General features: G+C 41.7%; 1 protein-coding gene across 3 annotated transcripts in view; it reads left to right on the top strand.

Moving 5' to 3' along the window:
• Positions 1-12,881, top strand: part of FHIP1A (FHF complex subunit HOOK interacting protein 1A) — a 272,404-nt gene that overhangs the window by 233,668 nt on the left and 25,855 nt on the right. For all 3 annotated transcript variants that reach the window (XM_047798353.1, XM_047798351.1, XM_047798352.1), the window contains 2 exons: positions 2,233-2,400; positions 7,787-7,866. In XM_047798353.1, the coding sequence (XP_047654309.1) occupies positions 2,233-2,400; positions 7,787-7,866 (248 nt within the window). The remainder of the gene's footprint in view (positions 1-2,232; positions 2,401-7,786; positions 7,867-12,881) is intronic.

Here is a 12,881-nt window from a genome sequence, read left to right as displayed (position 1 = left end):
TCTGTAGACCATTATAAAAATGTCCCCACTCTCTAGGGCCCTTAGTGCACATGCAAAGAAGAGGGAGCAATGAAAAACTTAAGCTCAGCCCTGGTAGAGGTCAATTACTAAGTCCTTGGGGGCTGCCATTTATTCAGTTTATCAGGTACCTTCTATGCCCCAGGCTCTTTCCGTTGCACTGGAACAATAAAGAAAAAGTCACAGCTTGTGTCCCAACACAGGGTCATGAGTGCCACGAGCTTGGGACTTGGCGAACACGGGAACACACGGAGACAGAAGCAGTTTGTTTCAGAAGCAGGGCAGCCCGTGAGACGTGCTCTTCTCAAGGCCATTTAGCTGGCAAGTGGTCAAAGCTTAACCTGCTCCCTTTGCCATATTTGGGCCACCGAGAGCCCTTTCCAGTGGGTCAGTCAGATGACACGGGGTGTGTTGAATGTTTTGAGGGCTCCTGAGATTGGTGCTGTGCAGGAAATGGAAGGGCTCCTCAGCCTGCTGCCACGTGGCTCATCAGTAGGTTCTGAGAGAGTAGATGCTGTTACGCTGTAGAGGCCTTGCCTAAAAGAAAGAAAGCAGACAGAATTGATTTGGTGACATCCATCTGGACTCATCGATCTAGGACACTCCAAAGAACCAAGCAGTTTCTAAAAGTTACTTGAAGCCTTTTTGCACAGATGCATCCACAACAGGCCTGTCTGTACTTACTTAGCAGGTTTAGAGATCGGGTTTTTAAACTGATTTGTGGATTTTGAAGCCAGGAAAGGAGAAGACACATGTATTGAAAAGGGAACGGCCCAGTAATAGTAGAATAAAGTGACAGTTAACACTTCTAAAGGGAGGAAACAAGAAGATGAAAGACTGGAAAAGAAAAGATATGAGCCCGTGAAAATTATCACCATTTCATTTAACATCAAGTACATTAGACTTAGGGCAGGGGAGATTTCTAAGATTTCCGATGTAGGGTTGGGGTCTGAAAATTTGTACTGTTTCCCTGGCAAACCGTACAAAATTTACCAAGAAAAAAGTACAAAAATTTACCAAAAAAAATTACACAAAAATTTACAAAAAAAAAAAATACAGCCGCATTTGATTCTTTCTACATTACAGACAGTAAGGAGTTGATGAACCCCTATTGTGCTTTTAGGAGAAAACAGAAATGTGTATTATTGCTTAAAATATTCCCAATCGAAATGTTAATCAAATTAACATTTTGATGCTTTAAGCATCAAATCCTCAGCTCTTGGGAAAACCTGACTTTTGAGAGTATTCTGTTTCCTGAAAGATTGACGTTTTACTGCATGGGATAATCAAACCACAAAGACAGTGGTAATCTGTATTATTTAAAAAGTCACAGTTAATTCATAAGCAGTAAACTCTTATCACACTTTATAAATAATTCTTTATGTGTATTATTGTTACGAAAATTTGACTTGCAACTTTCCAGAAACATATCTGAACATCTGCATCAGTTTGTGTCTGTAACTGTCACTTGCTATTTATTAAATTATTCTTTTTTTTGTGAAGCCCTAAAAAGACTATATTTATATTTAGTCTTTTTAGGAGGGCCGAACCCATGTCATATGGAAGGGGTTGAATCAGAGCTGTAGCCACTGGCCACTGCTACAGCAATGCCAGATCCGAGCTGTTTCTGCGACCTACACTGCCACTCATGGCAATGCTAGATCCTTAACCCACTGAGCAAGCCCAGGGATCAAACCCATGTCCCCATGGATACCAGTCGGGTTTGTTATTGCTGAGCTATGACGGGAACTCCGATCATGTTTATAACGCATCTCCCTGGACAGAAAATGCGTACTTAGTTTCCAGTGCCTTGTACATAGCAGGTCCCAATAAAGGTTTATTGAATGACTAATAATGAAACAAGTTATACTGAGCTTTCTAATTAATCCTTTACTGACTGTGGAGATGCTTTCTATTATCTTTTTTCCCCTTAGTGATTACACACTAAAATCTTTATGGCATTTGAACTGCATCTGATGATTAGAGTTGTCAGAAACTTGAATTGCTTCTTTATGCCTTTGCTGTTCCTTTACTGAATTAAAGGGCGGAAGCAGCATGAGGTATTGTGGAATGTGAATAGGTTATGGGCTTCAGATGGAGCTCTGAAGTGTGTTCTCGTGGCAGGCGTGTTCGTGCCTTGATGGGGTCACTACATTGAGGCCAGGGACCGCTGGGGAGGCACGAATCACAGCATCCCTCTGTCGTTGGTCCCAGGTGACTGTGGAGGAGGTCATGACCACAACTGCCTACCTGGACCTTTTTCTGCGTAGCATCTCCGAGCCTGCGCTACTTGAGATCTTCCTCCGTTTTATCCTGTTGCACCAGCACGAGAATGTCCACATCCTAGATACTCTCACGAGCCGAATCAATACTCCATTTCGGGTAAGGAGAGCCCCTCAAGGAAGGGGACTTCTAACTCAAAACAGATTTCAGGAAGGTTTGCTTTTGGAATCAAATTATGAGTATTCTCTTGTCTCCCCCCACTCCCCTTTTTCCTTTCAGCCATTGCTTTCTGATTTTGGAAGAGTCGAACTAGATCATTTTTTTTTTTTCCTGTCAGGAGCCCTTCTGTCAGGGAGGTGGCACTTCCTGCCCTTCATAGGATGTTTTTCTCAGATTGTCTGGGTTAGCACTTTCTTCTGTAGAACCAGCAGAGTGTGCTTCTGACAAGATGCAGGGGAACATCAGAGATTAAGTGCACGTAAAGTCAGGGAACCAAAGTGTATCCAGTCTGGGTGTAGGAGACCATATTTCTGTCCACGAGTGTTTTGAAATCCACGTCTGGGCAGTTGTGGATTTAGATAGTCATTCTTTAGTTTGGAGTCCTGATTAACTTTGAAAATCCTCTTACACCATTGGTGTAACCCTTTGCACCCCTCTCCCCCAAGCTCTGTCTATTTAATGTCAATTATTGTTTTAAAAGCAAAGGTATGTCTAAAGAAAATGAAAACATGAATTCAAAAAGATACATACACCCCATATTCATAGGAGCATTGTTTACAAAAACCAGAATATGGAAGCAACCTAAGTGTCCATTAACAGATGAACAGATAGAGAAGATGTGGTAGGGGGTTTGTGTGTGTGTGTTTGTGTGTGTACACAATGAATTATTAGCCATTAAAAATGAAATTCTGCCTTTTTTAACAATGTGGATGGAACTAGAGGGTATTATACTTAATGAAATAAGTCAAAGACAGATATTGTATGTTATCATTTATATGTGGAATCTAAAAAATTAAACAAATGAATGAATATAGCCAAACAAAAACAGATTCCCAGATACAGTAGGCACTGGTGGGGAGAGGGAAGTGGGGAGGGGCAAGATGGGGGTAGAGGAGTAGGGGGTACAAACTGCTATGTATAGGAGTTCCCGTTGTGGCTCAATGGAAACGAATCTGACTATATCCATGAGGACGCAGGTTCAATCCCTGGCCTCGCTCAGTGGGTTCAGGATATGGCATTGCCGTGACCTGTGATATAGGTCGCAGACGTGTCTTGGATCTGGCATTGCTGTGGCTGTGTGTAGGCTGGCAGCTACAGCTCCAATTCGACCCCTAGCCTGGGAACCTCCATATGCTGAGGGTGCGGCCCTAAGAAGACCAAAAAACAAAAAAACAACAAAAAAAACCCTACTATATATAAAAGAAATAAGCTACAGAGGTATATTGTACAACACGGAATAGAGCCAATATTTTAGAATAAATTTAAAAGGAGTATAACCTATAAAAATAATGAGTCATTTTATGTACACCAGAAACTAATATAATATAAATCAACTATACTTCAAAAAAAAGCTCCATTAAAAATGCAAAAAAGCGAAAGAATAATTAAGTGTTTGCAACATTTTTAGGTTAATATATATAACAGTAATAGTGCAAAGGGGAGTAAAAGGAATAGAGTTGTATAGGAGTCGTATTTCTGTATTTCACTGGGACTAGTTTAGTATAAATCTAAGTTAGAATTTGATAAGAGATATACGGTAAGGTGTAGAGCAACCACTTATAACCCAAAAAATAGAGTGAAAAAAATCATTAAAGGTTAAAATGTTACAGTGGGAGAAATACTCACTTAAAGTAATAGGAGACTGTAAAATAGGAATAGAGGAGCCAAAAGACATCAGACATATAGAAAAAGAAAAATGGCAGACATAAATCCAACTATAATGATAATATTAAATGTAAATAGAATTAAAAAAATAAATCAAAAAGCAGAGATTGTCAGACTGAGTGAAAAACAAGATCCAACTATATGCTGCCAACCAGAGATAGACCTTAGATTCACAGAAAACAGTAGGTTGAAAGTTAAGATGTTAAAAGATAGGTTATGCAAACAGCCACCCCAGTAAAGCTATACTAATAAGCCACAAAATAGACTTTAAAACAAGAGATGTTGGGAGTTCCCATTGTGGGGAAGTGGAAACAAATCCGACTAGGAACCATGAGGTTTCAAGTTTGATCCCTGGCCCTGCTCTGTGGGTTAAGGATCTGGCTTTGCTGTGAGCTGTGGTGTAGGTCGAAGATGTGGCTCAGATCCCGAGTAGCTATGGTTGTGGCCGGTGGCCGGCGGCTGTAGCTCCGATTGGACCCCTAGCCTGGGAACCTCCACATGCCTCGGGTGTGGCCCTAAAAAGCAAAAAAAGCAAAAAAAAAAAGAAATGTTGGAGTTTCTGCTGTGGCACAACCATATTGGCAGCATCTCTACAGTGCCAGGATGCAGGTTCGATCCCTGGCCCAGCACAGTGGGCTAAAGGATCCGATGTTACTGCACTGTGTAGGTCTCTTCTGCAGCTGGGATCTGATCCCTGGCCTGGAAACTCCATATGCCATTGTTGTGGCCATTGAAAAAACAAAACAAACAAAAAACAAGAAATGTTTCTATCGAGAAAGAGGGACATTTTATGATAAAAGTTTAACTCATCAGGAAGACATAACAGTTATATATGCATCCAAATTTATGAGGAACCCCCAAATTTATGAAGCCAAACCTGATGGAATTTAAGGGAGAAATAGAAGGTACAACAATAGTTGTCGGATATTTCAACACCTTACTTTCCGTAATGGATAGAACAACTTGGCAGAAGATGAACAAGGAAATGGGAGACTTGAACAATGCTATAAACAGACGAGACCTAGTAGACTCTTCTGTAAAACACTCCACGAAACAGCAGCAGAATGCACACTTCTGGTCAAGAGTTCATGGACCGAGCACTCTCCAGGATAGAGCATCTTGATTCACCATAGAACCACCTCAGCGAATTTAAAGGCATTGAAATTATACAAAGTATGTTTCCTGACCACAGTGGATTGAAATTAAAATTTATTGACTGGAAGAAGATTCACAAATACATGGAAATTAAGCAATACTTGTAAATAACCACTGGGTCAAAGAAGAAATCTCAAGGGAAATGAGAATACACTTTGAAGATAAATGAGAATGAAGAGACAACGTACTAAAATTTATGGGGGGCAGGATAGCACTGCTTAGAGGGAAATCTATAGCCATAAACACCTATGTCGAAAGGAAGAAAGATCTCAAATCAGTAACCTAACCTTCTACTTTCAGATATAGGAAAAAGAAGAGCAAACTGAAACCAAGCAACAAGGAAGGAAATAAGGATTAGAACAGAAATTAATGAAATAGGGACTAGAAAAACTACAAAATCAATGGACTGTCAACAAAACCAAAAGCTGGTTCTTTGATCCTTCTACACTGTTGCTAGGAATTTAAAGCTACTGTGGAAAACAGTATGGAGGGTTCTCAAAAAACTGAAAAATAGAACTATTGTATAACCTAGCAATTCCATCCCTGGGTATAAATATCCAAAAAAACCAAAAACACTAATTCCAAAAGATATGTATACCCCAATGTTCACAGCAACATTATTTACAATTGCCAAGACATGGAAGAAACTTAAGTGTCCATCAGCAGGTGAATGGATAAAGAAGATGTGGTACCTATACAATGAAATATTACTCTGCCGCCAACAGAATGAAATAATGCCATTTGCAGCAAATCGGATGGACTTAGAAGGTATCGTGCTTAGCGAAATAAGTCAGAGAAAGACAAATACTGGTGTAGAATCTAAAAAATCCAAAAACTAGTGAATAAAACACAAAAGCAGCAGACCCACAGATACAGAGAACAAATTAGTTACCAGTGAAGAGAGGGAAGGGAGAAGGGACAACATGGGGTGGGGAGGGGAGAGATATTATAGGATTTTATGAAATTATGTGTGTGAAACTTTTAAACACTATAAACACTATAGAATTTAAAGAATCTTTCTTTCAATAAAACCAAACAAGTTGGTTCTTTGAAAAGATTCACGACATTGACAAACTTTTGGCTAGACTGCCAAGAAAAAAGCGAGAAGACTCAAACGAGTAAGGTGCAGAATAAAAGAGAAGTTATTATTTTGACCTTACAGAACTAAAAAGGATTATAAGGGAATACTGTGAAAAACTGTATGCCAAAATATTGGGTAAATATTTGATGAATGTTTAGATGAAACCGGCACGTTCTAGAAAGGCATAAACTTCTGAAACTGATTAAAGAAGAAATAAAAATTCTGTAAACAAGTAAAAGCTTTTGTGTTTCAAAGGATACCGCTAAGAAATTGAAAAGACAGTCCACAAAATGGGAGGAAATCATTGCAAGTCATGTCTTTGATAAGATATTTGTAGGTAGAATAATGAACTCCTGCCACTGACTCAGTAATAAAAAGGCAGATATAGGATGCTGAGCACCCCCGACAGTGATTTGCAGGGATTACTATGGCAACATACAGACTGGGGAAGGGAGGTGAGGAGCGCTAATCCTGGGAGAAAGAGAAGAGAGATTTCCTAGGGGAAGTGATACCCAGGGTCAGTCTTTAGGAATAGGTGGGGTTTATTCTCCGGAGGAGACAGGGAAAGGCATTCCAGGCAGAGGAACAACATATGCAAAGGCATGGAATGAATGGGATGACGTTTGTTGCTTCTGCCTAACTGCAAAGGTGTGACTAAGCAAGGCATAGCTCTTCCTTTACCACACCATTATGGGTTTCATTGATGGGGTTGTAAACCGGTCCTGCCTAGAAGACTGACTAGCACTTTTTCTCTGCGAAGAACGAGAGCCTGAGTAACTTAAGTGGCCCAATGGAGCATGAACGGCTTACTCCCAAATGGGCACAGTGATTTTATAATTCACCTTGAAACTGTCTCTGTTGGGCTGTTTGTCTTTCCTTTTTGGAAATCAGAGCTGGCAAGCATTCTTGCTTTTTAATGAATTTCTCAGAAAAGTATAGGATCACACCCTCGACACGATGAGCAATGGTACCAAGGAGAATGTTTGTCAAGAGGAGCAGAGGCCTGCGGCTGAGGGCTCTAGAGAGACTTGGCCCAGGGTATGTGCAATGTCATAACTGAAAATGACCTTGGAGAGCAAACAACAAAGAGAGGGGAGTGTGTGTGTGTGTGTTGGGAAGTTGTAAGGCCATATTTATCTGGATCTTTACAAGTGGAAAGTATGAGCTTAGGCATTTTGTAGGAGGGTAATTCCGTGCAAAGTAATTTCAGTCATAGGGTATCATATCAAATCCTATAGGGGAACCATTGCCTGAATACACATTCTCTCTGGCAGCAGCATGGTTTTTTTTTCCCCAATCAAAACTGCTTAAAAAAAAAAAAAGAGAGAGACCATTTTATTGTATAATTCTGATTTATTTACTGTCTTAGGGATTAGAGCTATCTTTTCAATATCTGATATAGAACGTGTGTTTATCGCTTCCCAGCTTTGTGTGGTGTCCTTGGCGTTATTTAGAACTCTCATCGGTTTACATTGTGAAGATGTGATGTTGCAGCTAGTTCTAAGGTGAGTTGCCATCTTTTGTTCCCTTTTTTTTTTCATTTTTTAAATTATAGTTGATTTACAATGTTCTGTCAATTTCTGCTGTACAAAAGCCTAACCCAAAGTGACCCAGTTATACATATATACATATTCTTTTTTTCACATTATCTTCCATCATGTTCCATCATAAGTGATTAGATGTAGTTCCCTGTGGTCATTTTTTGTTCCCTTTCAAGAAAAGCCTTTGTATTATTGCTACTGTGTTTTTCTTTGGTAATATAAGCTAAGTAAGAGCCAAGCTTCTAAGAAAGAAAATCATCAAGAAAATCAGTTTAATTTCTGCATTATTCCCCACGGCCAATTTTAGTTTTCCTGTTCAAAGTTTTTAGGAGGCCAAATGCATTCTATTATATGTATAGAATAAATGGAATGTTTGGAAACTTTCAGAAGTATTATGCAAGCTCTTCTGGTCTGTAGCTGAATGTCTTTCTCAAAAAGTGCATTTTTAGGGGACTGATGTTACTGAAAACAACTTTTCTAAACTATGTTGTTGGCATATAATTTCTGTGAGTCTTGCTTTAGTCATGTTACACCTGCAGTGTGTGCTGTCTGACCCGTGTGTATGTTTCAGTTAAATTTGGTAAGTATTTAATGAGTACATTCTGCATACAATTCAGGAGGGAGCAAGGCTTGCAATGGTGTGGACGAATTGAAAAAGACCTGTATGTCTACAAAGCAGAAAAGGTGTATCCTTCAGAAGTTCAAGTGGAAAAGGTTTCATGAAATGTCTGGTATTTGAAGACAGGCGTTGGCAGTCCAAGTGGACTGCTAGTAAGATGGCTAGTTAGTGTGGTCATTTGGCAGGAGGCTCAGGAATACCAGATCGTGCCTTGGCCCGGCCTCTCCTTCTCAGGGTCCCCCAGGGTAGCCTCTGCTCTTGTGGAAGAATTGAGAGCAGGTTGGCTAGGCTTTGTGCTTCCACACTCCCCCTGGTGGTGTGGAAACGAAAAGGAGGGAACCAGACGGGTCCCCGCCTCCTTCTTCCGTGGCAGGCGTGCTGTCCCTCCTTTGATCCCTCCTTGGGCAGAAGTCCAGATTGCAGGGCAAGGGGGAGGAGCCTTGGCTGCCCCTGGTCCCTGCGGGGGTTTAGACGTGATGGGAGTGGAGTTTCCGAGGAGGTGGCATTCCAAGTGGACGTCCGTCACTCCCACGGAGGTGGCTGCGGAAGAGTAAGGGGACGGCACAGTGTGACCCTGACACTGCAGCGGAGGCATCACCCAGGAGCTGGATCAGAAACTCCAGCGGCGGTGGGGGGCGCCGGGCAAGCTGCATTGAGCAAACTCTCCCAGGGATGATGGTGCAGGGCCAAGTGTGAGAAGCACGGCCTGAGGAGCGGTGCAGTGCTGATTGGACGTACTGCGGAAGGGAGCGGTATGGACACACACGCCGACGCCTGGAGTTGGTGGTGGCAGGATGGTGGAGGCTTCCCAGGTCTTCCTCTCATGGGGGAGTAGCATATATATATGTATTTATATATATATATGTATGTATTTATATATATATATGTATGTATTTTTTTGTCCTAGTTTAAAGAGTGCTTTTGGGAGTTTTGGCAGTGGCACAACAGCATCAGCAGCGTCTCTGGTGCACAGGTTCGCTCCCCTCCGGCACAGTGGGTTAAAGGATCTGGTGTAGATAGGTCACAACTGTGGCTTGGATCGCTCCCTGGCCCAGGAACTTATGTATGCTGAGCCTCCCCGCAGGAAAAAGTAAAGAGAGAGCTTTTGGACTCTGTAGGGGTTTAGGTCAGGTCATCAGTGACTAATCTTAGGGCATTAGCAAAGAACAAATCCACTCATAAAGCCAAACCCCGGGTAGTTTGGAGAGAACATTAGTTATCTGTCCTAAAAGGATTACTTTAGGTTCCCATCCAGTCTCTGCTGATGTGACAGTGCATTAGCAGGGCCTGCATGAAATCCATCAGAGCAACTTGTTAAAGCCTTTTTTTTTTTTTTTTTTTTGCTGCCAAAACCCAGCCTTTGCCTCCAACAAGGGTAAATCCTGGTTATATTTAAATATTAGATTTTTGAATGCAGCTGCTTTGATGGTACTGAAAGCAGCTGTCTTTTCAGTGGACCTGGAAGCCCAGGCCCTCAGCTCCACGCTGGGTCACTGAGGAGCCAGGGCTCAGGGGGTGAACACTTCTTTTCAGTGGCCTTTCTCTACTCCTAAAGTGGTGCCGCTTGTGTAAAAACTGTCCTCAGAGGCTGTGGGAGTCACAGGTCCTTGTGAGACCCAGACCTGATCCTTAGGAAAGTGAAGACATCAGCTTGTGGTTGACATGCTTGTCCATCCACGTCAGGGCCAGTCACTTCCAGGCGAGCAAGGACTTGTCATTTCCCAGGAAAGTGCCTGAAGGAAACGTGGTTGCAAGTCCTGAATAGAGTCACCACCTGGTCCAAGCACTCTGAGCCTGAATTTCTTCTTTGTTTCCTCAGTGAAGAAGATGATGAAAACATGATCATAGATGTTGCCCTTTATTTGATACTTTCGCTATTTCTGATTCTTTTTTTTTTTTTTCCGGCCACACCCACGGCATGTGGAAGTTCCAGAGCCAGGGAATAAACCCAGACCATGGCAGCGACCCGGGCTGCTGCAGTGACAACACCAGATCCTTAACCTGCTGTGCCACAAGGAAATGCCTCTATTTCACATTATGCTGCCCTGCCCTGGAAAGTCTGAAAAGAGCCAGTGATGGAACAGACGCAGAGCTCAGCCTCTGCTTCTTGCCTCTGTTCTTGGAACCGATGATGCCCCCCGTCCCCCACCCCAAGTTTAAGTGTTTTTAATTGTAGTAAAATAGACAGAACCTAAAATTGACCAGGTTAATCATACAGTTCAGTGGTATTAAATACATTCACATTATGGTGCAGCCATTGCTGCCACCAGTGTCCAGAAGCAAAAACTTGCAAATGCTGCAAAACGAATGCTCTGCCCCCATTAAATACTACCTTCCCATTTCTCCCTCCCCTAGCCCCTGGCAGCCACCCTTCAACTTTCTGTCTCTATAAATTTGATTTCTCCAGGGACCTCATGTAGGTGGAATCATAACAGTGTTTGCCTTTTTGTGCCTCACTTAACTTCACTTAGCAGTGTCTTCAGGGTTCATCCATATTGTAGCAGGTATCACAATTTCCTTCCTTTTGAAGGCTGAATAATATTCCCTCATTGATACCACATTTTGTTTATCCATTTATTTATCAATATACATTTGGGGTTGCTTCCCTTTTTGGCTATTGTGAATAACGTTATGAACATGGATGTACAAATGTCTTTCTTCAAGGCTCTGCTTTCGAAGGTCCTATTGTGGCTCAGTGGGTTAAGAACCCAGCTAGTATCTGTGAGGATGTAGGTTGGATCCTTGACCTTGCTCACTGGGTTAAGGATCTGGAATTGCCGAAAACTGCAGTGGAGGTCGCAGAGGTGGCTGGGGTCCAGTGTTACTGTGCCTGTGGTGTAGGCTGGCAGCTGCAACTCCTATTTGACCCCTAGCCTGGCAACTTCCATATGCTGTAGGTATGGCCTTCAAAAAAAAAAAAAAAAAGAAAGAAAAAGAAAAACAGACCCTGCTTTCACTTCTTTTGTGTATATAGCCAGAAGTGGAATTACTGAATCATATGGTAATTCTATTTAATTTTTTTGATTTGTGTCCCATAACAGCTGTACATTTCACATGTCCACCAACAGTGCACAGGGGTCTAGTTTCTCCACATCCTCACTAGTACTTGTTATTTCTGTTAAAATAAAAATAGCATTTGATAATCAAGCAAAAGTGTAAGGCGCATTTGAAGAGCCGTTTATTTTTTTGTCTTTTTAGGGCTGTACCCATGGCATATGGAGGTTCCCAGGCTAGGGGTCAAATCAGAGCCATAGCTGCTGGCCTACACGACAGCCACAGTAAAGCCAGATCCAAGCCACGTCTGTGACCTACACCACAGCTCACGGCACGCAAGATCCTTAACCCACTGAGCAGGACCAGGGATTGAACCTGCATCGTTATGGAACCTAGTCAGGTTCATTACCACTGAGCCATAACGGAACTCCCTAATTGTTTGATTTTATTTCTAGCTATTTTTAATCTTGTACTGAGCCCACTTTATAAATTAAACATATTATATATGAATTAATCATATATGTTTATGTATAAATTAAACATATCGTAGGTATGTATGTCTAGGAAAAAAGTAGCGTATATAGGGTTCAGTACTCTCCATGGTTTCAGGCATTACTGGGAATCTTTTACTGTAATGAAAACAGTATCTTTCCTGATTTAGAATCTAAATGAAAGCAACAAGAATGAAAAATTTCTTATTTTTCTGTCATTTAAAAGTTTATCTTAAGGGAGATAAGAAACATTTATAATCTGCCTTCTTTGTGGTTGTCACTGTAGTCATTTGAATGTACATGATAAACTTGTAGATCTGAGAGGCAGTAGAGCACTGAAGATTATGTGAATCCTTTTAATGAAGTTATTTGTTACATGATAAATAAATAATACCTGCATGCATCCATTTTATTGCAACCCAAATACTCTTAATCATTGACACTTCAAAGTGATAATCCATTTGTACCTGACCTGTTTATTTCCTTTAGCAAAATATTAGAGAAGTTCATTGAAAGAAGGTACCCCAAAGGTGAGGCTGTTTGAGTGAGCAGAAAACCAAGGAGAAGTTGCCCACCTCCAGGGATGGGCCAAAGGCAGGTGAAGTGATAGCTCACCTCCACGTTCTGGGCACTTCTCAGTTGAGGCAAAATTCAGTTGCTCAATACCCCAAATGCCATTTTTGAATATTCTGCTTCGGGTGTTTTCTTCAGAAGCGCTGCTCCTTTGTCAGTTTCTTGAACTTCACTGCCTGTCGTGTTCAGGTGAGGCTGCTTTGCTCCGGGAGAAGCTGCGTGCACACCTCAGGACCGTTTCCATCTTGCCTGGGCGTTAGGTGTCTGGAAGAGAGAGAGAAAAAGCCAGTCTAGGGTAAGGG

The sequence above is a fragment of the Phacochoerus africanus genome, chromosome 10 (assembly GCF_016906955.1).
Source record: "Phacochoerus africanus isolate WHEZ1 chromosome 10, ROS_Pafr_v1, whole genome shotgun sequence".
Classification (NCBI taxonomy): domain Eukaryota; kingdom Metazoa; phylum Chordata; class Mammalia; order Artiodactyla; family Suidae; genus Phacochoerus; species Phacochoerus africanus.
The sequence above is the reverse complement of the archived record's forward strand: the minus strand, read 5'-3'. Positions and strand labels throughout refer to the sequence as shown.